Source organism: Lepidochelys kempii, chromosome 4, assembly GCF_965140265.1.
Source record: "Lepidochelys kempii isolate rLepKem1 chromosome 4, rLepKem1.hap2, whole genome shotgun sequence".
NCBI lineage: Eukaryota > Metazoa > Chordata > Testudines > Cheloniidae > Lepidochelys > Lepidochelys kempii.
Genome location: NC_133259.1, coordinates 138902777 through 138926213, shown reverse-complemented (window position 1 = coordinate 138926213; position 23437 = coordinate 138902777). Strand labels below are relative to the sequence as shown.

Sequence of the window (23437 nt, the reverse complement as noted above, 5' to 3'; positions counted from 1 at the left end):
TAGGATAGAGTGGGCAGACACGACATCCTGCTGCTGGTGTGTCGAGTCACAGCAGCCCCGTTTGGAAATCCCCACCAGGCTGTAACAATGTTCAGAGAACTCTGAACGCTCTGCTTGAATCTGCAAGGCCCAGGTGCAGGTCCACAGACACTGGGCGGGGCCGTGGCGATCAGACCCACGAACTCCCCCATGGACAGCGCAAGCCTCAACCACGTGAGCCAACAGGGAAAGGCCCAGCTACCCCTCAGAACTTGTTACACACAACAGGAGAACGGCCAGACTGGGTCAGACCAAACGTCCATCTAGCCCCATCTCCTGTCTTCCGACAGTGGCCGACACCAGGTGCCCCTGTGGGAATGAACAGAACAGGGAATCAAGTGATCCATCCCCTGTTGCTCATTCCCAGCTTCTGGCAAACAGAGGCTAGTGACACCATCCCTGCCCAGCCTGGCTAATAGCCATAGATGGACCTATCCTCCATGAACTTATCTAGGTCTTTTTTGAACCCTGTTAGAGTCTTGGCCTTCACAACATCCTCTGGCAAAGAGTTCCACAGGTTGACTGTGCGTTGTGTGAAGAAATACTTCCTTTCGTGTTTTAAACCTGCTGCCTATTCATTTAATTTGGTGACCCCTAGTTCCTGTGTTATGAGGAGTAAATAACACTTCCTTATTTACTTGCTCTACACCAGTCATGATTTTATAGACTTCAGTCATATCCCCCCTTAGTCACCTCTTTTCCAAACTGAAAGGTGCCAGTCTTATTAATTGCTCCTCCTAGGGAAGCTGTTCCATACCCCTAATCCCTTTTCTGAACCTTTTCCAATTCTAATATATCTTTTTTGAGATGGGGCAACCACATCTGCACGCAGTATTCGAGATGTGGGCGTACCATGGATTTATATAGAGGCAATAGACTATTTTGCCTACCCCTTTCCTAATGATTCCCAACATTCTGCTTGCTTTTTTGACAGCCGCTGCACATTGAGTGGATGTTTTCAGAGAACTCTCCACAATGACTCCAAGGTCTCTTTCTTGAGTGGTAGCAACTAATTTAGACCCCGTCATTTTATACATATAGTTGGGATTATGCTTTCCAATGTGCATTACTTTACATTTATTAACACTGAATTATGGGTGTCTTTTCCATAACGAGGACTTGTGAAAGAACAAGTTGACACAAGGCATCCTACTGGGATCTTGATGTTTGTGGGAGTTGCCCATGGATTAGGAGCTTACCCGGCCCTTAGAAAGATCTATGAACTGCACTGCACAACTCCAAAAAGATTTATTTTTAATAATGCGTATCTTAAAAATGTACAGCACGTCATCAGAAAGTGTTTTCAAAAGTCAGAAAGAAGCCAGAGCAAGGTGGTGGTGGGGAATTGAGAACTCAACCAGTGATACAAAAGAAGTTTGACCTGTATGCCCACCCTTACCACTCCCGCACAGTCACGTGGACATTATTCTCTCATGGCAGTGGAATCCACGCTGACCCAGAAGACTGGGCTGTTCCAAAGGGCAGCTGGGATTTGAACATTTTTGTTCCCGTGCCACAGTCCATTCATAGCTAGATGCGTAGCAAGGCGTGCGCTCTGGCTCCAGATAATGGAAAAAACCCTTTTAGATGGGGCAACAGAAAGTAGGCACTAAAGGCAACGGTTGTACCCAAGAACAGGAGGACACAACACAACCAGGCCCAATCCTGCCACTATGTAGCAATATTCATACAGGTACCTGCAGACTTCAGTAAGACTCCAGTTTGAGCCACTTCCGATCCTGGGTGAAGTTTGCAAGGGAGTTTAGTGCTGGTTGAAGGCGTCAGCCCGACAGCCACGGAGATTGGATCTCTCAGTTTAATCCCAAAGCAGGTCCCATACAGAGAGCAACAATGCCATGTGCTTCGACTATGCCGTAAGGGGTAGTCATGCTCCATGGATCCTTCTTCTAAGATTGTCAACAGGCGCGATGGGGTTTGCCAGGTCAGTGGGAACCAGCCTGAGAACCTCACTCACTTCACATAGGCCAGTGGGCAGCTCTCTGATGTCATTAAATTTCCAGCCCAGGTGAGATCTGAAAGGACTCCAGAATCCCCATTGCCAATCTAATGAAAAAGTTCCAAGGGACGATATAAAAAGCTGCAGCAGGGAGAGGAGATTAAAAACCTGGTCGCACTCTGAAGCTGGGTGTTTGTGGCCTGTGTTGTACATGGACAAAGCAGAGAACCCCAGTCTACTTCACCAAGGCCAGATGTAGTAAAAAAAGCAAGCGTCAGCCAAGGCAACCTCACTGAGAGACAGCTGGGTCCACCTGGCGCGGAGGTTGCAGACCTTGGTTCCCAGAAGGAGGAAGCCACCAACCTCCCAGAAGATGGTTTAAAACCCAAAGAGGCTGGGGCTCTGCTTTGGGGAAGCTGAAGCCTGGATCCTGGCCTCCTGCTGCAAGAGGAGATGGCTCCGGCTTGGCACAGAGGAGAGGGAAGCTGTGAGCGTGTCTGTTACAAATGGAGCTGGGCCTGCGGTTTACCAGCTCATGTGAAAATTCCTGGTATCTGCTTCTAGAGAGAGCTTGATCCTGCAGGCCCTCCGTCAGCCCAAGGACAAGGTGGTGGGCAATGCCTCCTAAAAGCTGCTCCCTCACCTTTATGCTGAAGGTTCCCCAGCCTTCCATACGGCCCCAGCAAGTCCATCTGACAGCTCACAGGGGACTTGCTCTTCCCACTCCTCCAGACTAGTCTGAGGCTGGAAATCCCTTCCTGTTACAGGAGGTTCCTGTGTTTCCCAGACCATGTGTCTAACCGTGGCTTGGAGGGCTTCAGAAGTGACATCAACTCCTGCAACCCAGGATGCTTTTAATCTCTAAATACCTGGATGCCTAAATTCTGAGGGGACCGTACCACTGCTGAGACACTCCCCCAAGCCCAATGGTTAAATCCCGAACCATGGGACCATTCAGAAACACTGGTTGACAATATGGGCAGAGTGTCCTGCTCCCAGCTGGTTCCCACAGGTGTCCTGGAGTCTCTGGTTTGTTTGCCAACAATTCTCATCAGCTCAAAGCATTCGTTATCAAAAGCCAAATTTGCCTCCACACCCACCGAGCATCTCACATGGCAAGAGGCAAATTGTGGGGCACAAGTCAGGACATCAAGCCAGGCCCTTCCTGTCTGGGGAAGGTGATGACCAGCAGCCCCAATGCTTCTCTCAAGCCAGGGAAGCATTCTCATGAGACACTCGGGCATGCCCAGGGAGCAGACAGACCACACTCCAAATAGCCAGGGCCTGATCTTACAAGCTGCTGAGTATCTTCTTCTAAGGGGAGCACTGCACCGTACAGGATGGGGCCCATAAGGAGCGCACCAGACGTGGATGGATCGTTCTCCTCTCCAAGGAGGGTTTGCCATGTGAGCTGGAACACAACTCCCCATAGAGCCGTTCAGCAGCATGCTGGGGAGTGGGGAGCATTTTAGTTCCCTTTGGGTTTGTTTTTTGTTTACGCCAAAAGGTGGGTCACTTTGCCTAGTGATTTGTAAACAGCAGATGCTGGAGGTTTCAGAGGGGCAGCCTGCAGCACTGAATAAGCCCAAGAACAGAAACAAAAAGCCAAGGCGAATGGACATTCTGTAGAAGGAGCCATTTCCCCAGTGGTCGCTTGGCCTCTTGCCAATCTGATCTCCCTGGCTTGAGAACTTCCACCAACAAGAAAAGCAGGCCGGACTTCTCTCCTGGTCTGCAGAGAGTTACCCAGTCTAGGGGTCGGTGCACGCAAAGGAAGGGCGTTTGTTGTGCTTCCAGAGGAAAGCTGGGAAATCCAGCAAGCTGGAAGGATTTGCATCGCAGCCTCATTACGCTTCAGCTTTTCTGAAATCCCTGCTGAATGGAAATATGAAGCGTACCCAATCCGGATCCTTCCCCAAGCCCCACCCTTCCCCACAGCATTTCCTGGCATGCTGTGGATGGGAAGGAGAGCAGGAAACCTGCTTTCAAAAATGGCCTCTGCTAGCTGGTTTGAAGCACACACCTGGACTTGGCTGTCGATGGAGTAGCAGTCACAAGATAAGCCCGCAGGGCTCCGAGTCCCAGAAAGCCGCCTGCCCAAACAAGAGATGCTATAAAGGAAAAACAAAAAGGTACCCGATAAGCTTATAGAGCAAGATTTCCCTGCATCGCGGCGACTCCATTCACGTGCCGAGTTCAACTCTAGCCTGGATCCTATCCCACCCCCCTCTCCCACTCCAAAAGCCAGGGACACAGTCTGTTCAAAGTTTGCCTGAAGGTTCAGTACTTCACTCCAGGAACAAACTCCTTGGCGTCGGGGTTCAAGTTGCTTTTGCTCTGAAATGGAGAAAAGGGAGATGGATCATTCCTCTCACCGTGCATTTCTCTCCACCTCACCCCCCTCTCCTCCTCTCTACCCAGAGATCTGGCTACTTAAGATGCCATGTAATGGGAACTGATGCAGAGCATCTCCCCTGCCCCCAGTCTGTGCTGCAGGATGATAACACCCACAGGCCCCTGCAAGGCCCCACAATCAGCAGTGTTTTCCAGATCAGGAAATCCCAGTACAGATCATCTCAGATGCCTGGGGTTACCCAAGTGATGGGCATAGCTCATTGGTATGACAACCAGCCACCCCGCCTCCTGCAGACCCAGGGGAAGCCCTGCAGAACGTAACCCCTCAGACATACCAAGCTGGGATGGTTACTCCTGGCCTGTGGGACCGTCATGGAAGGAAATGGGGACTCATCAACCCTGAGGGGGGTGTATCCTCACCATGCAGTGCATGCGAATCCCACCAGTGCTAGTGAGGATTACACAATGGCTCAGTAAACCCCACCAGCGAGAAGTGCTCTGCCCTCATTGGTGCTCCCCACCCTGAGACAGGGCCCTGCTGAGGGTAGGGAAATCCCCAGGGACCACTACCGCACACAACCTGCTCCCAGATCTTTACCAAAATATCCTCTGAACTGCAACTGTCGCCCACCGAGAGGCCATTCAGCTGCTGCTGCAGCTGCCCGATGCCCTGGGGCAGGTCGCGTGATGGAATGAACCAGTCCTGGTCCTCTTCATCCAGCATCTCCTGGAAACAGCGGTCAAGGAAGTCCTGCTCCTGCAGCTCCTCCTCCACCTGGCCAGGAAGGGGAAAGAACCATCAGGGCTGAGGGTCGAACGCCACCTGCCTGAGTGCACCCAGCATGCTCAGCACAGTATGTGCTCCCGGGGAGGGGTCAGACGAGATGATCACAGTGGTCCCTTCTGGCCTGGAAATCTATGAATGAGAGTACATCTCCCTATGCCCTGGAGAAAAGCTGTGGGATGGACACTTTAGGAACATAGGTGTGGCAAAGCCATGCCACGCTGAGACATGCTTTTACCATGCCGGAGCCACGGTTTAATCCTGGACTAAGATCTGGCCGTGCCGGAGGCAGGTTCTTAACACCTTTGAAAATTAAACTTGGGGGCTTACGTAGCTGGCCTGAAAGTGACTGGCCCAAAGCCCACCCAACAGGTGGGTGATAGAGCCAGAAACAGAACCCAGGAGTCCTGGTGGCGAGGCAAAGCCATGTGTAAACATGGCCCTTAGGGTGCACCGACCGTGTCAGAGGGACCGTGAACGGCAAGCAGCAGTCAGTTCAGAAGGGAGCACTACAACTTTGGGTCCATCTACACGCCCCACCTAAACTTGCCAGCACGGCACTCCCTGCCACAGCCACGGTGCACATGTTCAAGCAGAGCTTGCTCATCGCATGCGTCGAATTGGGCATCCAAGCCAATTAGAGGACTGTGACAGTGGAGGTTAGGGTGTAATGTGGATGGGGCTCAAAGCAGGAACCCCAACCTTTGCAAGGCATTAGCCCTGGGAAGGCAATAGGATTCTACAGCTTTGCCTTCAATTGCTTGTTTGCTTCAGTCTGCACCGGCCTATTATTAACACGCACTACAAGACGGAGCGTTTTGGACAATTACTGTAGAACGCTGGGAGGGAGTGTGCTCTAGTGGCAAGAGTAGCTGCCAAGGAGCCAGGACTCCTGGGTTCCATCTTTGGCTCTGCCACCAACCTGTCGGGTGGGCTTTGGTCAAGTCACAGGTTTCAAAGCTGGGGACCTAAGCAGTTGGCCTGAGTCTCAAAAGGCACTAAGGACCCGCAGCTCAGTGGAGTATAGGCTGCCGCTCCAGTCTCCTATCTGTGCCTCAGTGAAGTCCACATGGACCACTCATGGGACCAGTGGCTCTTCACGAGAACGAGGGCCCAACTGGCTCACGACGACCCTGTGGGCGACACCTGGGAGCACTCAAGTGCTCCAAGTGGCAGCCCTGTAGCTAATTGGCAATGGAGCAGCTGAGCTAGATAGAGGCTGCTCAAGCTGTATAAAGAGGGGCACAAAGGATCTCTCTAGAGAGACCCAGCAGCTGCTGCAGGCTGGAAGGAGCCCACAGGAGACAGAGCAGGCCTCTGTGAATGAGGGCTCAGAGTGCAGGGTGAGACCCAGAGAGAACTGCCAGGGTCCCCCAGGAAGGGGGACAGTGGCACGGCTCCTGTCATCAGGTTCTGGGGGGAGGAGAGGGCACTGGCCTACAGCATCCTAGAGGGGGAAACCGGCTTCTGGGAAGGGAAAGGAAGGAGAGGTCAAGTGAGAAGAAATCCATGGGGAGCTGAGTAGACTCCTATGGGGGAAGTCCTGAAACAGGGCTCCTACGGGGGAGCAGGGCGACCCCAGGGCAAACTGCCAGAGACCCTGCAGATAGCAGGCAGCATGGGCAATCCGGCTGCAGAAGTAGCTATTAGTTTGGCCCACAAGGGGCAGAGGAAAAACTACTTGGATTTGTTAGGATTTTCACTTGGACCTTTCTGTTACTCCGGAAGGGGACTGAACTTTTGACTTGGCTGGACGGCTGACACCTGGAAGACCCGGCGAGAGGCAGGCGGTCAGCATGAGGTGCCGGAGAGCAGTGCTCTTAGCAGCTTCGCACCTGGACACAAGGGGCACACTATGGGTGGAGGGTACACTACCTTTCAGGCCCCTTTCTGTCTCTAGCGCAGCTCAGCTCCAGGGTTCAGTGGAACATTAGATTTGCACAGAAGTGACAAAACCCACTGCAGAAGTAGCTCAGCCTGTCACTTTTGGTGTCATCCCACAGGGCAGCTCAGATAAACATTCCCACTCTGTGTGCAGGGAATAAGAAGTGAGACTCTTGGAGTTTGCTCTGGGAGCGGTCCATCAAAGAACACATAATCATTCGTTAAACCACACCAGCAGTGTGTTTATGCCGACACGTGGTGGCAGGCTACTCCTACGGAGTGCACGCTGGAGAAGAGGGAACTCCTCCACTGGGGCTCAAGCTCTCCAACACAGCCAGATGGTGGAGGTTCACTGGTGGTCTAGAGCAGAGATCCACCAGCCACAGCAGGAATTGAGGACAAAAAACGTAACTGCAGATATTCAAAATCAGGAGGTAGAAGGATTGAAACACAGAGGATGTTTTCAGAGAACTATCCACCATGACTCCAAGGTCTCTTTCTTGAGTGGAAACAGCTAATTTAGACCCCATCATTTTATATGTATAGTTGGGATTATGTTTTCCAAGGTGCATTACTTTCCATTTATCACCATTGAATTTCACCTGCCACTTGGTAGCCCAACCACCCAGTTTTGGGAGATCCCTTTGCTACTCTTCACTGTCAGCTTTGGACTTAACTATCTTAAGTAATTTTGTAATATCAGCAGATTTTGCCAGCTCACAGTTTACACCCCTTTTTCCAGATCATACTGGGTTTTCTGTTTTCCCAGCCTCTCTGATCACCCCCACGCTCCTGGTCAGGGGGTCGGTAGTATATTCCTACTGCTATGTTCTTATTGTTTAAGCATGGAATTTCTATCCTTAGAGATTCCATGGTACAGTTTGATTTATTTAAGATTTTTACTGTATTTGACTCTGATTTCTTTCACATACAATGCCACTCCCCCACCAGCACGACCTACTCTGTTATTCCTATATATTTTGTACTTTGGTATGACTGTGTCCCATTGATTACCACTGTTTCACCAAGTTTCTGTGATGCCTATTATATCAATATCCTCATTTAACACCAAGCACTCAAGTTCACCTGTCTTAATATTTAATCTTATTACATTTGTATATAAGCACTTATAAATTTGTCAATACTTAGTTGTCTGCCTTGATGTGATATAAGTGAGTGGGACTCTTTTTTGGTCTGACTGTTTTTCTTCAGCTCCTACCTTATCAACTTCTATCCTCCCTCTTTACTAGGATGTAGTACTTCCCACCCCAAAGGAAGTCTATGTCCAAACTGCATGCTCCTCTGTACCTGTTGGCTTTCCCCTAGCCCTTAGTTTAAAGACTCCTCAATGACCTTTTCAATTTTACATGCCACAACTTGATTCCATTTTGGTTTAGGTGGAGCCCATCCTTCCTGTGTAAGCTCCCCCTTTCCCAAAAGGCCCCCCAGTTCCTAATAAACCTAAAACCCTCCTCCCTACACCAATGTCTCTCATCCATGCAGTGAGATACTGCAGTTCTACTCTAGAACTGGAAGCATTTCAGAGACTGCTACCATGGAGGTCCTGGACTTTCATCTCTTACCTAGCAGCCTAAATTTAGCCTCCCATGACCTCTCTACCACCTTTCCCTATGTCATGGATACCTACGTGTACCATAAGAACATAAGAATGGCCCTACTGGGTCAGACTAAAGGTCCATCTAGCCCAGTATCTTGTCTTCCGACAGCGGCCAATGCCAGGTGCCCCAGAGGGAACAAACAGAACAGGGAATCATCAAGTGATCCATCCCGTCGCTCATTCCCAGCTTCTGGCAAACAGAGGCTAGGGACACCATCTCTGCCCATCCTGGCTAATAGCCATTGATGGACCTATCCTCCATGAATTTACCTAGTTCTTTTTTTAACCCTGTTATGGTCTTGGCCATGACAAGTGGCTCCTCCCCAGCACTGCACACAAGTATGTTTAGATGTCTTAAGAGGTCTGCAACCTTCACACCTGGCAGGCAATTCACCACTTGGTTCTCCTGGCCTTCACAAACCCAGCTATCTATGTTTCTAATAACCAAAGCCCTCATGACTATTACCTGTCTCTTCCCAATAACTGGAGTCCCCTCCTCTGGAGGGATATCCTCAATGCGAGGACACGGTGACACCATCTGAAAGGAGGGTCCTAACTATGAGATTGTTTTCCTCCATTCCAGCTTAATGTTCTCCTTCTGAGACATTCATCCTTCTCAACAGCCCAGCGGTTGTCAGAGTGGGGATGGGGCTGCTCTGCCATGTCCCTAAAAGTCTCCTCTGTGCACCTCACTGTCTCCCATCGCTCCTCCAGTTCAGCCACTCTGGTCTCCAGAGCCCATAGTTGGTCTCTGAAGGCCAGGAGCTACCTGCACTGAATGCACACGTATGCCACAATCGCGCATGCAGCATTCAGCGCAATAAACCGGATATCCTCCCCTGCCCACACTCTGCTGCTGGACTTCTGCCGGCATTCTTTTTACTCTGCTCCTTGAGGTCTTCAAACTACAATTTGAGGACTTCAATAGCACAGATATAGGTGTGAGGTCTTTTTTAGGAGTGGTGGGTGAAATTCTGTGGCCTGCATTGTGCAGGAGGTCAGACTAGATGATCATAATGGTCCCTTCTGACCTAAATATCTATGAATCTATGAATCTACTCTTGTAGGACTTTTTTGTTTTTGTTCTTCAGTAGGGGTGAGAAGTGACATCGGTCTAAGTTTAGAGAATGTTTGTTAGGTGCCTCTCGCACACACACACACACACACACACCCTCAAACTCCTGCGCAAAAGTCTCCTGTTTGCTAGCTCCTCTCGTTGCTTAGGAGCTGGTTTCTTAAACCCCTCTTCTCCCTGAGCAGCCCCATCCCCGGCAAGGGATCCTAAACAGATCAGGGATCTAAGGACAGCAGGCTAGAGCCTCCTTAGGAGCTCTCAGCCTTAGGTAGCAGGCCCCCACGCTCAGCACACAGTCCCCTCAAGCAGACCACACTCCAGCGAGGCACAGCAAGCGAGCAATAGAATCCCTCTGCTCTGCTCCACACCACAGCTTGCATCTTCTCCTGCCGTCCACCCATACATGGAAAGGCTTCGTGGTCCCAGTACTCCTGGCTCCCCACCCCCAATCGAATCCCTCCTAAAGACTTGCTGCTTCCACATGGCCCAAAGGGACTAACCACCCCCAGTCAGCCAGAGGCCTTCTCCATCACAACGCTGCATCACAGAACAAGGCATCGGAAGTGCCACCTTCCTTCCACCTCCCAGTGCATCTTGTCTTATCTGACTAAGCCCTTCAGGGCAGGCACTGTGGTTTTTGGCTCGCATAGCCATCAGGGCATAAGCAATGCATTTTAAACGCCCAATAGCCCATTTCACAGATGGATAAACTGAGCCATAGCAAGAGAGCGCATCCTGACCATGACCACATAGGACACTGGTGACAGAGCTGGGATACTGTGTGTTCTGTTCCCAGCTCTTAGTCCCATGCCTTAAACACAAAGCCACCCTTACTTCTGCACCACCACTGGAGGGGGGAGTCTGACCTGGCCCTGGGAGCGGCCCGTGCAGGGGAAGAGGAAGTCCCATCCCTCCGCAGCCCAGCCAGGACTAGCAGCTAGAGCCTGGCGCAGGGTCGGCGCCCCCGGCCAAGACATCCCCAGCCCTGCTCCTCCCCAGCACTCAGGGGTTATAGGGGCCTTGGGCTGGCTGTATGTCGATGGGTAACCACAGCACCTCTCTGTCCACGGTGCCCTGGGCAGTCATCCACGTCGCTCACCCACAAGGCTGGCCCTGCCCCTCCCCAAAAGTGAGGGTACCTCCCCAGACCAGGCCACCCTTACTTCTGCGCTGCTCCTGACCGAGGCTCTGCCTTCAGAGCTGGGTGCCCAGCCAGCAGCCACCGCTCTCCGGCTGCCCAGCTCTGAAGGCAGCGCAGAAAGAAGGGTGGCAATACCGCACCCCCACAATAGCCAGATTTCACAGAGGAGATCAGATTTCACAGGCCATTGTGTGTTTTTCACGGCCGTGAATTTGTAGGGCCCTACTTATAACCTACTGCACCAAGCAGGCAATTCATCAGGGAAGCAAATGTGCCACAGGGTCTTTAGCTGGACTCCAGCCACACCCTAGCTACTTCAGAGCCACATGGCCAATTTAGTTACAAAGTTCTTCTTAAAAAGCCTCAGGCTATTCCCCATCCAACAGAGGCTTGGCAAAGATTATGAAGGCAGGGGGAAGCGCTCACCTCTCTGCCCCAGTAGAAACCCTGACTCACTGCAGGCCACAGGGGAGCAGGGTCTGCTGTGTCCGGAAAGAGCCATTCCTTGACCTTGCAATCGCAATAGCATTTAGCAAGCCCTTGTGAAACTGCAAGCCAGAGGCCTGCGTTGGAAGCATCTGTCAGGAGACAGAGCCAAGCCCAGCCTAAGCCTGGAGCAAAAAAAAAAAACAAACCCAACACTTCAATATGTGATCTGGCCTGAAATCCTACAGACCAGCTCCTCCTGTCAGCTCAGGACTGAGTTAAGTTTCCCCACAGTACAGGGCCCTTCAGCTGTAACAGCTGATCAGAGACTTCTCTGATCTGAAGGTTATTCTACAGCAGGGGTAGGCAACCTACGGCACGCGTGCCAAAGGCGGCACGCTAGCTGATTTTCAGTGGCACTTACGCTGCCCGGGGGGCTCTGCATTTTAATTTAATTTTAAATGAAGCTTCTTAAACATTTTAAAAACCCTTATTTACTTGACATACAATAGTTTAGTTATATATTAACGACTTATAGAAAGAGACCTTCTAAAAATGTTAAAATGTATGACTGGCACGCGAAACCTTAAATTAGCGTGAATAAACGAAGACTCGGCACACCACTTCTGAAAGGTTGTTGACCCCTGTTCTACAGCAATGCAGGCTAAAACCAAGTCTCCGCATTAGCCTTGTAAGCCAACTCTGGGACACCTCCCCTGGGGGCAGGTCATTCCCTAGCTGTCTCCTCAGGGTTTCTAGAAGCTTACTCTGCAACATCTAGTGGTACAGGCCCCTAGAGTCAGGATACAGAACTAGGTAGGTCCTGGTCTAACAGGGTCTGGCCATCCCTATATTGCTGTATTCTGCAAGAAGTTTATTGCAGATTGTCTGACGAATGTTAACTTAGACTTATTTCAGCAGTGACTGATTGCCACAGAGCTCCCCCAGTATGCACAGGACTGGCATCTGCTGCTGCAGCTGTCTGATAGATGAATATCATCAGATCCAGATTAGTCCCCCAAATCAGCTGGTTAAACAACTGGACTGCACAGAGGCTGCGAAAGAGCGCAGTGTGGGCTCCCTCCAGGTCCTTGAGACTAGTGAGGAGAAACAGAGGTGAGGAGAAACAATGAGGAGGAGGAGGAGGAGGTTCCATGATTGCCAAACTCCCCGCTCCCAAACGAGCTGACTCTGCTCCAGTACATCCCACCTCGTGCATTTTTATTCCTAGAGCAGCCTTCTTGCTTCCTCTTTCCTGTCATTTAAATACCCATCAGTGTAACCCTGCCACCCCACGCCTGCTGGTTGCTTTATGCAGGCGCTCAGAGCCTTCCTTGCACGTCAAGCCCCGCTCTGGATCCCACCCTCCTGAGGATGCGCAGATGAATGCACGGTACTGGGTCTCAGACTGGCCACAGTAGGTAGAACCCCGCCTTAACCCAGTCTGAGCTACAGATCCAGGCAGGAGCATGGCCCCCGAAGGCTGAGCCAACTGCACCTCCAGCTACCGCGCAGATTCATTCAGGGCTTTGCATTTTTGCTGTGGATACTGGAACGATGCAGCTGAGCTGTGGAACAGACACAGTCGAGTTGGTCATGGAGATGCCAGTGCTTTCTCCCGAGCTACACAGGGGGGTTGGTTGCCTGGTGGGAGGGAGACACTTATGGAGTACAGTACTTCACCTTGCTGGGAGCAACGGTGCTGGGCACCCTTGCAGGTGCTTACGTGTAGAGGCGGGGGGGGGGAGGGGTATTACAAGGAAACCAGCAAAACCTGGGGCTGACAACGCCCAGATGTGCAAGGGAATAGCCACACTAGCAGAATCCGTACCTGTAGCCAGCAGATGTCCTGGTGCTAAGCCAGGAGTGTAGACAAGGCTCGCACGATTACACTATCCGGTCAGGACAGTCTGAGCTCGGAGACTCACAGGCTCTAAGGGGATCGCTGTTAATCCTAGCCTGCCCTCCCGCGTGACACATTCATTCCTGTATGAACTGGAGCGGATTTTTTAGAAAATCATCCAATCCTGATTTAAAGATTGCCAGCGATGGAGAATCCACCATAGGCCGTGGGAAGTTGTTCCGGTGGTTAACTGCCCTCACTGTTAAAAATGTGCCTTATTTGAGGGGCTCTTAAAATCTCCTTCGCACCTTCCCCCAAGCATTACAACTCCACCGACTCCCCTCACTGCTTGTTCTAGCTTCCTCCGGTATCGAACCTGCGTTTTCTCCATTACAACCAGAGCCCATTGCTTCCTGTTCTTCCCCCTGTGATGTGCAGGCTCTCTGGGTCAGGAGCCTTCCTTCCGTGGGAAAAGGCCCATTGCTGGAACAAATAAGGGAGGAGCATGGCAAGGAGCCTGGGGGCTTGTGAAGACACCCAGACACTTCTCTGTTTGGCTAGCACTGTGTGGAGGAAACAAACACTCCAGAAAACTGGCAGGGAACAGGGAGAAAGTGAATCTGGGAAGGATTCAACCCCAAGTCTAGGGACAAGTCACCCAGTTGGGACTGGCCACAAGTCAGGTCTGTCTTGTCGCTGCCTGGACCTCCAACCCCCACAGGGATTGAGGAGGGTGGGGGGAAGGGGATGGTCTCTTAACACAGCCTTTTGAAGGGATGAAACTATCAGTGGGAAACAGAGCCAAGCCCAACTCAGGCTAATTCCACTCACTGCAGTGGCATGACCCACAGTGATGGGCTGAGAGTTACCTCTGCCTCGGATGACATAGGTTCCCATCTCTATGGTTCACCTGAGTCTGTGACCCAATCCAGTGCTGTCCCCCTGGAGGGCTCTCCCCGAGAAGCATCAGGATTAGAAACCGTTCAGCGAAACCTCAGACTGTCCCGAAAAAGCTGGCTGAGCTTCTTATGCCCCTGGGACCAGTTTCTACTCTCCACGGGTGCATCAAGCCCCCTGCAGGCTGGAATACACACTCCCAGGGACAGAAGCCTGACCTCGCCATCGTCAAGGCTGTAACGCAGATGGTCCCATCTAAAATGGGCAACACCTGGCAGCTCTGCAAATCCTGGTCCTTCCCTGTGCCTTGAGGTGCTCCTGCAATACAAGTTATATGGTCTGGCTGCCATAATCCCACGCATGCATCTCCCGTCCAGTTTAGATCATTGGGATAGCTCCAGATTCAAAGCCTGTCTAGTCGAAGAGCTGAGGCTGGCAAAGCAGGCGAATGCAGGAAGGCACAGACTGGTTTCCCTTTGCAATCTCACTGAAGAGTCCCAAGCAATTGGACCCCATTCCACAGTCAAACAGATCCCCAGCATTCACCCTGGAGTTTCATTCCTCACCCCATGACTCCTATCTATTGCCCCTTAGCACCCCCCATCCACCTCCATCCACAGTATGCTCCCTTCAGGGGAAAAAAGACAAACTGAATTCAATATAACACGGCTTATGAGCGCTTCCATGGGGCTTCCAGCAGCTGAGCACTTTGCAAACATTCTCTCTAATTAGTCTAACACAGTCCCGCCCGTGCAGCTGCTCGTGGGCGGCTGCTGTGTCTAGTTGCAATTTTAAAAAACAAAACAAAAAAACACGTGAACCATAGTTCAGTAACGACTGTTGCATAATTGGCGTGACAGGACTACGGCTCTGCGCTGAAGGGTTAATGTGAGCCCTGGAGGCTGGGGTTTGCTCCCATGGGAACAAGCTTAAACATTCCCAGATGGAGATTTTCTGCTGAGAACATTAAAGACTGAGGAAGTTCCCCTTTTGGGGCATTGGGGGAGGGGAGGGAAGCATGGCCTCCATCCAATCGCTCCTGCCCTCAGCTGGAACAATCCCCCACCACACAGGTACACTGAGGATACCGAGTGAGTGGGGAACTTCAGGAAAGCAGCAGGCCTTTGTCCGCTCTCTCCAGCAGGAAAGTTTCAGGTTTCCTGCCCATAGCAGGCGCTTGCTCAGCCAATGGAACGGCCAGCGGCAGGCGAGCTCATTCCCCACCCAGCTCAAGCAGAGTCTAAGTTTCCTCCAGCTAGAGGCGTGTGCTGTTCCCTTCTGCAGAGCTCCGGCAAGCTTTCCCCTGCCACATCGCACAGGCTTGGCAGCGGGACGAAATCTATGCGAGGCCAGGGGAGAAGCAAGGGGATAAGACTGTGTGTTGGGAATGGGGAGACTGCCTAAAAACCAAGCCCTGCAGTGCTCCCACCTCATCATCATCCAAGTCACAAGCTTCGAAGCAACATGTTACAAGCTTCTCATGGGACAGGAGAGTCACGCAAAGTTTGGATCATCATTTATCAAGTATTTTGCAGACCATTAACTCTCTCCTACCACGGTTTCCTCTGCTCAGATGCCATTTGCTCAAATTCAGAGCAAACAGCTTCTAAGGTTATTGCAACAACACTGTGACCCTCTCCAGTCCACCTATTGGCAAGCACCTCCCGCTCAAGTCATTAACCCCTTCCCTATGCACGATGCTGTTGGAAGTGACCTGTGATTTGGGGCACGTCCATTTTTGGATGCCCAACTCAGGCCTGATTTTTCCAAACTGGGCAGGCAGGAACTGACTTGCTTAAAATTCAGAGCAAAGTCTGGGGGAAGGGCATGTCCTTTCTGTCACCGTGGCCAGATGTTATTGGAGGATGGGAGGGTGGGGAGAACAGGAGCAGGTTGTCCCTCCTCCACTCGTCCCCCGGCCCGTTTGCACACCCTGTTGGAAGTGTGATTTGGTTCAGGAATGAGGGCTGCAGAGAGATATGGAGCCAGCTGCCTCCCTCTCACCTGTCTGTTGAAATCCTCTTCATTCTCCATCCACATGTACTCTGCGAAAGGGTTGTTCTCCTTCTCATCGTGCCCGTTTACAACCTGCTCGTCTTTGGATTTCGTGTTGGACGTCGTCGTATTGGCAACGTTGGAACCATTCATCATTACTGGTTCTGTGGGGAGGGGAAAACAGGGAGCATCAGAAGGAGGGAAGCGACAGACCACGAATAGAATCGTAGAATATCAGGGTTGGAAGGGACCTCAGGAGGTCATCTAGTCCAACCCCCTGCTCAAAGAAGGACCAATCCCCAACTAAATCATCCCAGCCAGGGATTTGTCAAGCCTGACCTTTAAAACCTTTAAGGAAGGAGATTCCACCAGCTCCCTAGGTAACCCATTCCAGGGCTTGACCACCATCCTAGTGAAAAAGTTTTTCCTAATATCCAACCTAAACCTCCCCCACTGCAACTTGAAACCATTGCTCCTCGTTCTGCCACCTGCCACCACCGAGAACAGTCTAGATCCATCCTCTTTGGAACCCCCTTTCAGGGAGTTCAGGACTTCCACACCATCGCATGACTCAACCCCAGAGCAAGAAAGGAGGTACGTGTGCCGTGCTTGGGTCTCGCCCCACCAGGCGGAAAACCTGCCCAGCATATTGAGGATGATCTGTGTTGTCCGATCTCACAAGATGAGAGCTTCCAAGGTGTACAGCACCTGTCACTTGTCTCATTACTCCAGCACGCACTGCTCTCCTTGGGGATGGATGTGCAGTGCCCAGGAGATCCTTAGGGATCTATCAGCATTTACACTCAGTTAATTGAGGCTTCATCTTTCGGTCAAAGTACCTCATGTGGCAGCAGCACATGCTGCCCGCAGGGGAAGTTCTGCTAGCCCGGTAACCGCCCCTCCCCGAGCAGCAGCAGCGATGCTGACCAAAGCTCTCGTCTGCACAGCTACGTGTACGCTGGGGCTTTGCCAGCTTAGCGTGTCACCGGGGAGTGTGGTTTTACACACCTGACCGACATAGCTCCACTGACAACTTTGTAGCGTAGCCCTGACTTTAGTGACTCGCCTAGGGCCACACAGAGTCAGCAACAGGGCTTGGAACAGAAGCCAGCTCTCAGATTCCCAGCCCTGGGCTTTCCCACCCCATCCTCTTTAGCCGACTTAGAAAGTAAAAACTAAATATGCTCTTTGAACATTTAAACGCAGGAACGCTCAGGAGTTCAGGTTTCAAATTCTCTTCATGTTAACTCCTCCACGTTGCCCCACATCTGATCCCTACTTAACCAGTTCACCATGCAGGAGGTATGACAGACGCAGGCTAACATCGCATGGCGAACCTTAAGGGGGCAAACACACCAAACTTAACCTTCTTGCCTTTACTACTGAAATGGATTCCATGGGGCAGTCCTGGCCTCTCCCCTGACTGGAAAGGGGAGGTTACATGACTGAATAGGTGAGTTCATTTCTAACGTCCAGGATGGTTGCAAACCGGCTCATTTACAGGCCCATCCCTAGAATCAATATCGCCAGCCCACACACTTAACAAAAAAACCCACCAACAGCAAAAACCAGGACTCAGGCCTGCAGAAATTCTGAGAGTAACTTAGAAGTCATGAGACTTTTTAAAATAGGTGGTTTTCTTCCCCTCAACGTTCTGGTTTCTCAGCCTGTCAGGATGCACCTGGGTTAGATTTTTAAGCCGTCTCCTATAACCAGTGATGAGCTGCCAAAATCTTAACAACGGGTTCCCTCCTCACCCCACGAGGGGGTTGTTGCCCACCCCCGCCCCCCGGGACTCCTGCCCCATCCAACTCCCCCGCGTTCCTTGATGCCCTCCCTCCCAGGACCCCTGCCCCATCCACCCCCCTCCCCTGTCCCCTGACTGCCCCCAGAACTGGGCAGGACAGTCTCATAGGCCACCGTAGTGGGTGCCCACCACACCCCTAAGAGCCAGAGGCACCTGCCAGGGGGCGAGGTGGGGAGTCCTGGCGGTGCTTACCTAGGGCAGCTTCCAGGAAGCATTCGGCAGGTCCCTCTGGCTCCTAGGGGTGGGGGAGTGTAGCTGGGGGGGAACAGGAGGAACGGCCGCTCACCCACTGATCACATCAGAAGTGGTGCCTTAGGTGCTGACTCCCTGGGTGCTCCGGGGCTGGAGCACCCACAGGGAAAACTGGTGGGGTGCAGAGCACCCACCGGCAGCTCCCCACCCCGCGCCCGGCCCCAGCTCACCTCTGCTCCGCCTCCTCCCCTGAACGCGCCGCCCCGCTCTGCTTCTCCGCCTCCCACAAATCAGCTGTTCACACGGGAAGCCGGGGAGGGCTGAGAAGTAGGCAGCGGCTTCCTGCTCAGGCCGAGGGTGGCAGAGGTGAGCTGGGGCGGGGAGTGGTTCCTCTGCGCCCCCCCCCACATCCCCCCGGGTTACCTGCTGCGGCGCGGGCGGCCCTCCTCGCGCCACCCCGCCCCAGCTCACCTCTGCTCTGCCTCCCTGGGCCTGAGTGGGAAGCTGCCGCCTGCTTCTCAGCCTGCTCCAGCTTCCCGCACGAACAGCTGATTCGTGGGAAGCGGGGGGGGGGGGGGGGGCACAGAGAAGCAAAGCGGGGCGGTGCATTCAGGGGAGGAGGTGGAGGCGAAGTGGAGGTGAGCTGGGGCTGGGAGCTGCCAGTGGGTGCTCTGCACCCACCAAATTTTCCCCTTGGGTGCTCCAGGGCTGGACCACCCCTGGAGTCGGTGCCTAAGGCGCCACTTTTGGCCAGTTAAATTTAGAAGCCCCTTTAGAACCGGTTGTCCCTCGCAGAACAACTGGTTCTAAAAAGGCTTCTAAATTTAACAACTGGTTCTAGCAAACTCGTGCAAACTGGCTCCAGCTCACCACTGCCTATAACCATGAGAGCTAGAAACTTTTTACACAAAAGCTGAGACACACATTCCCATGACTTCAGAAGCTGGAGCTTTAATAACTACAAATATCATGAGACACACTAAAATTGCATGAGGCGAAACATCTATCTAAATTCCTACTGTGAATGGAGGGGAAAACCATGGAAAGAGAGGAATGTGAGATGTAGCAGGCTATATAATGTAAAATACTATTAAAAATCAAACCCCACAAATTAGTTACAATGTGTCTGTGGATGTTTAGTCTTCCCTGGGGTTTTGGGTAGCTCCAACTCTGACAGATGCCATCTTGCAAGGCAGAGGAAAAGTGGGATGAGTCTTATTTGACTCAGCCCCATGCACTTTTCTGGCCACATCCAAAACAGGTCTCATTCCATAGCACCCTGTCCCCGCCCACAACCATGCTGAAATGTTCTCTCCTCTTAGAATCTGGATCACAGCTGGCTTCAGATCTGGACTCTGGGCAGCAGACTGACACAGTCTTCCTCCCCACCCCACGCTTCCCACAGCAGCTGGAATTCTGCAATACTCATTTAGCACATGTACTATGGGGGAGGAGGAGAAGCAGCCACATTTCCTGTAGGAGAACAAGGCCTGAAATACTTACCCATCATCATTTATTTGCCAGAGAACTAGACCCACTAGACAGAGGTGGATCCAAAGCATAAGGCTGTGTGGGGGCTGAGAAGCCCAGCTCCCCTGCTGCTGGGATTTCTACCCTAGATCCTGACTGGTTATTCCATCAGCCTCTGGCTTGTAGAGGACTCTGATGTGAAGCTCCACACCCACGTTTTAGCTTCAGGAAATAAGGATCTTTCCTCTTTCACCTCCCTCTACCACAGCCGCCTGGTATGTGGGGGAGAGGCCAACCCCTCCTCCACGAATACCTCTGCTGCTGTTCCAGTTGTCCCCAAGCAGTAGCAGGAATCAGCTTGTCCGGCTGCTGTCTACAGGGTTCTCGACAGTAGCAGAAACTGACCAGAATCTTAATGTTGCATCTGTAGGGCAGAATAGCAGGAGCAGGGGCCCTGGAACTGTCTGTCTGCAGACTCTGGAAGACCGCACCAGGTCCCATTTGGAAGGTTTAGCACAACCAGAAAAGCTGAAGATGTTTTTGTTTTTAAAATGACTGGTTAAATGCTGCAAAAGTTAATAGGGTGGGGTCCTCTTCCTTGCTAGGGCAAGCTTCCCAACCAGGCATCACTCAAAGCCTGGGGGGGAAGGTGGTGGAGAAGGCAGGAAAAGAGTTGTGGAGCAGAGGGTCGAGGGGAAGATTACAGAGGCAGGGTGGGGGCAAGAGGATGCTGAAGTTTTAGAACACAATAGAGTTTTTCCTCCCCTTTAAGAAATCCAATCCAGTCTCCCCTTATTTCTTTGCTCCGCTGAGAAAACAAGATGTTTACACAGGCAAAGCCAACCCCTCATGCAGGGTTAAAGAACTGGCAGGGATTACCGTTCCTTAACACTATCCAGAGTAAACCCTTCTATGCAAACACAGGGATGTGGCAGGGACACTGATCTTAGCACCAGGTGTGAGCCAGGAGGAGCTGTACCAGTAACTGCAGAGATTGGGGCAGTTAAAGTGGCAGCACAAAAATCAAGTGCCCCAAAAATAAAAACAAACAACAAAAGGCAGCTTCTGCCATCCACCCACACCTGACAGCGTTGATCAGCTGTGCTAGGTGTAATCCCAGGCCTGTTCCCTCAGTGCAGCTCGACCCACGCCGAGCAGAGCTTTGCAGCAGTTTCCCAGCGGCAAAAGGATTCCTCCATCGCTTTGCCAGGCACTTGAGAACCAAATGTGAGCTCCCCACCACGTGACAGGGCCCGCTATCTGCATCATCACTCCCTCCAGCAATGGGGAAAGGAGTGCTACCCTGCTGAGCAACACCACCAGTAGGCAGGAAGAAACAACTGTCTACAAAGAAATCGAGGGAAAACACTGAGCCCTGATGAGGTACACCGTGGAAGGGACACACACCAGGCCAGGAGCTCAGAGGCTCAGCAAAGGCCGGGAACTTTGAATTGGAGAAAAGCAAGATGTAGCCAGAGAGACAACTAGGGCTGGATTAATCTTTTGTGGGCCCCACGCACCATGCTTCGCCTGTGCTCCACCCTGAGGCCCTGCCCCCACTTTCACTCCACCCAATACTCTACCCTGAGCCCCTGCCCGTGCTCAACCTCGTCTCCCCAAGGGTGGAGGGAAGGGCGGAGAGGAGTGAGCGGGACCTCAGGGGGAAGAGACCGAGTAGGGGTGGGGCCGAGCGGGGCCATGGTCCAGGTGCCGGGGCCTCTTCTGAGTTTGGGCCTGGACCCATGATGTCATTTTAAACCTGATACCGGAGACAGCTAGTTACTGAGTTATGGGGTCATGCCCCACAGCACACCCCGGCTGTCTCCCTTTCTCACATACCTTGACGGCTGTGCTTCTCTTTTCCTTCCCACCATGCCGGAGTCACTCAAGAGGGCATCTCAACACCAGGCTACAGATGCAGACCATACAGGCCAGATGGAAGAAGACAGCTGTTTGTTTGTAAAGGTGACCTGCAGCAGGAGGCAGAAAGTGAGCCTATACCCTTCTTCATGACCTGCTTGGTCATTCCACTTTGGAAATCCAGGTCCCTAGCTAGGGACATTCTGTGATGATTGCCAGGATCCTGTTTCACTAGTTCTCTAAGCACTGAATGCCATGAGATAAAGTCCTCCCAGCCAATGGCTCATTTTCCTAGCTCGTCGCTTTGACCACGTCACCTCTCTCTTCACAGTCCTCCACTGGCTCCCCCTGCTTGAGCACAAACAAACAAACTGCTGGTCTTCACTTTCAAGGCCCTTCACAGCCAGTCCCCACCCTACCTATCTCATTTGCTACCAAGCTGTTGATCCTCACTCACAATCAGCCCACAATAGCAGTCTCCAGCACCCATTTGTCAAATTTTCACACACCCTCATGCTTTCTCCAAGACTGCCCCTCATGCGGGAAGGAGCTCCCCATGAACATCTGCAAAACTAATGTATCGTCCTCCTTCAAACTGTCCTCTGCCACGATGCTTGCACAAAACTGACAATGGTTAAACTGCTGCCGTGCTCGACCACCACCACCTGACCATGCTGATCATTGTTTCCTTCTGCTCATGTCTGTCTCCCATCTCTTGTCTTATGTTGAAACTAAGTCCCCTGGGGCAGGGGCTCGGTTTTATTTTGTTTCGTTTCTAACCAAGAAGTACTGTAGCTAAGCATCACCACGTTACAGGTGGGACGACGAGATAGACTGGCCAAGGCCACACGGAAAGTCAGTGGCGGAGTTAGGGTTGCAGCTAAAACAAGACAGCAGCCACCACACTACACTCAGACTCCCATCCTTGCTGTTATTAGATTTTGCGGAGAAACTCAGTGCAGACACACTTAACCATAGAGAAGTGCACTGTTCACATGCCAACAGAGCTCAGGGTAAGCTCTTTAGGCATGCAGTAGTTCTCCAAAACGGGCCAGATTTTTGGAGCTTAAACGTGCCCACCCTCTGCACACCAACATCATAGATCATTTGAAAACTTATACTATGCGTATTTAGATGAGGTCTGACATGGAGCTGTCAAATGTCGCCATCAGCCTGCAGGCAAGACAAAATAATGGTACCCAAAAGGAGAGCCATTTTTTGCACAGTTCCAGAAACAAGACAACATGACTACAGTGGTTCATTTCAACAACTTACTGCCGTGGGTTACTGGTCAACGCAACCAAACGATAATGTATGAAAAGACTGTTATTGGTTTTGCGTGGACAAGTTCCGCCCCCGCCCCAAAACAATGGGGCTGTTTAGCCTGTGGCAAAAATGGCGACTATCAACATTTTGCAATATCCTAACACGAAGTGTTTTCATGTCGCATATTCTTAATTGTCAGATATCTCACAAATCATTTTCTATATTTTCAGTTGAAGTTCACTGACCAGATGAATCTCACACTGAAGGCTGTGCACTAGCCACAGTAGATGCCGTACCTACAGATTGTACTGCATAGCAGGTATATGTAAAGTATGGGAATTCTTAACGTGATGCTTCTCCATTGGTAAACTTTTGTATGTACATTGTAGCATCCAGTCTGCCTGGTAGAAGGTTTTAATTTGCAATCACCTACATGTGCTGTACTAGCCTTTGAATTAAAAAGTTAATTTCTAGAATATGTCAGACACACTTATGCACAGGTCAGTATTAGCGTTAGACATGACCATACACAGCTTCATGTTATGAATATGCAAACGCTATGACCTAACAAGAAGCAAGGAGGACAAAGGCAACAAACAAGTCCTTGTCTCTACATTGAAGAAGATGAAGATCATGTTACAGCTCTCACCGACCATATCATTGATAAGACAAACCCATTTGGCCCTGAATCACATCCAGAGGTGCTTACCAACATATCTACTAGTCTGCATGTAACATCAGATGTATCAAGTCTCCACAGACAACAGCAGATGTTGGTGAAGAACAAATGGAGAGATCTGAGAGACGTGCATTTGATTCTGATAAGTC

General features: G+C 51.5%; 1 protein-coding gene across 2 annotated transcripts; it reads right to left on the bottom strand.

Moving 5' to 3' along the window:
- Positions 1-1271: 1271 nt before the first annotated feature.
- PAIP2B (poly(A) binding protein interacting protein 2B) lies at positions 1272-22530 on the bottom strand. 2 transcript variants are annotated; one of them, XM_073343031.1, is made up of 4 exons: positions 21323-22530; positions 16024-16178; positions 4950-5126; positions 1272-4107 (listed from the first exon to the last, which is right to left on the bottom strand). In XM_073343031.1, exons 2-4 carry the CDS (start codon positions 16168-16170, stop codon positions 4048-4050), a joined length of 384 nt encoding a protein of 127 aa, XP_073199132.1. In that variant the 5' UTR covers positions 16171-16178; positions 21323-22530; the 3' UTR covers positions 1272-4047. The 2 variants fall into 2 exon arrangements, with proteins under 2 accessions (XP_073199132.1, XP_073199133.1); XM_073343032.1 differs by having other exon boundaries at positions 1272-4333; positions 21323-22522.
- Positions 22531-23437: the final 907 nt, after the last annotated feature.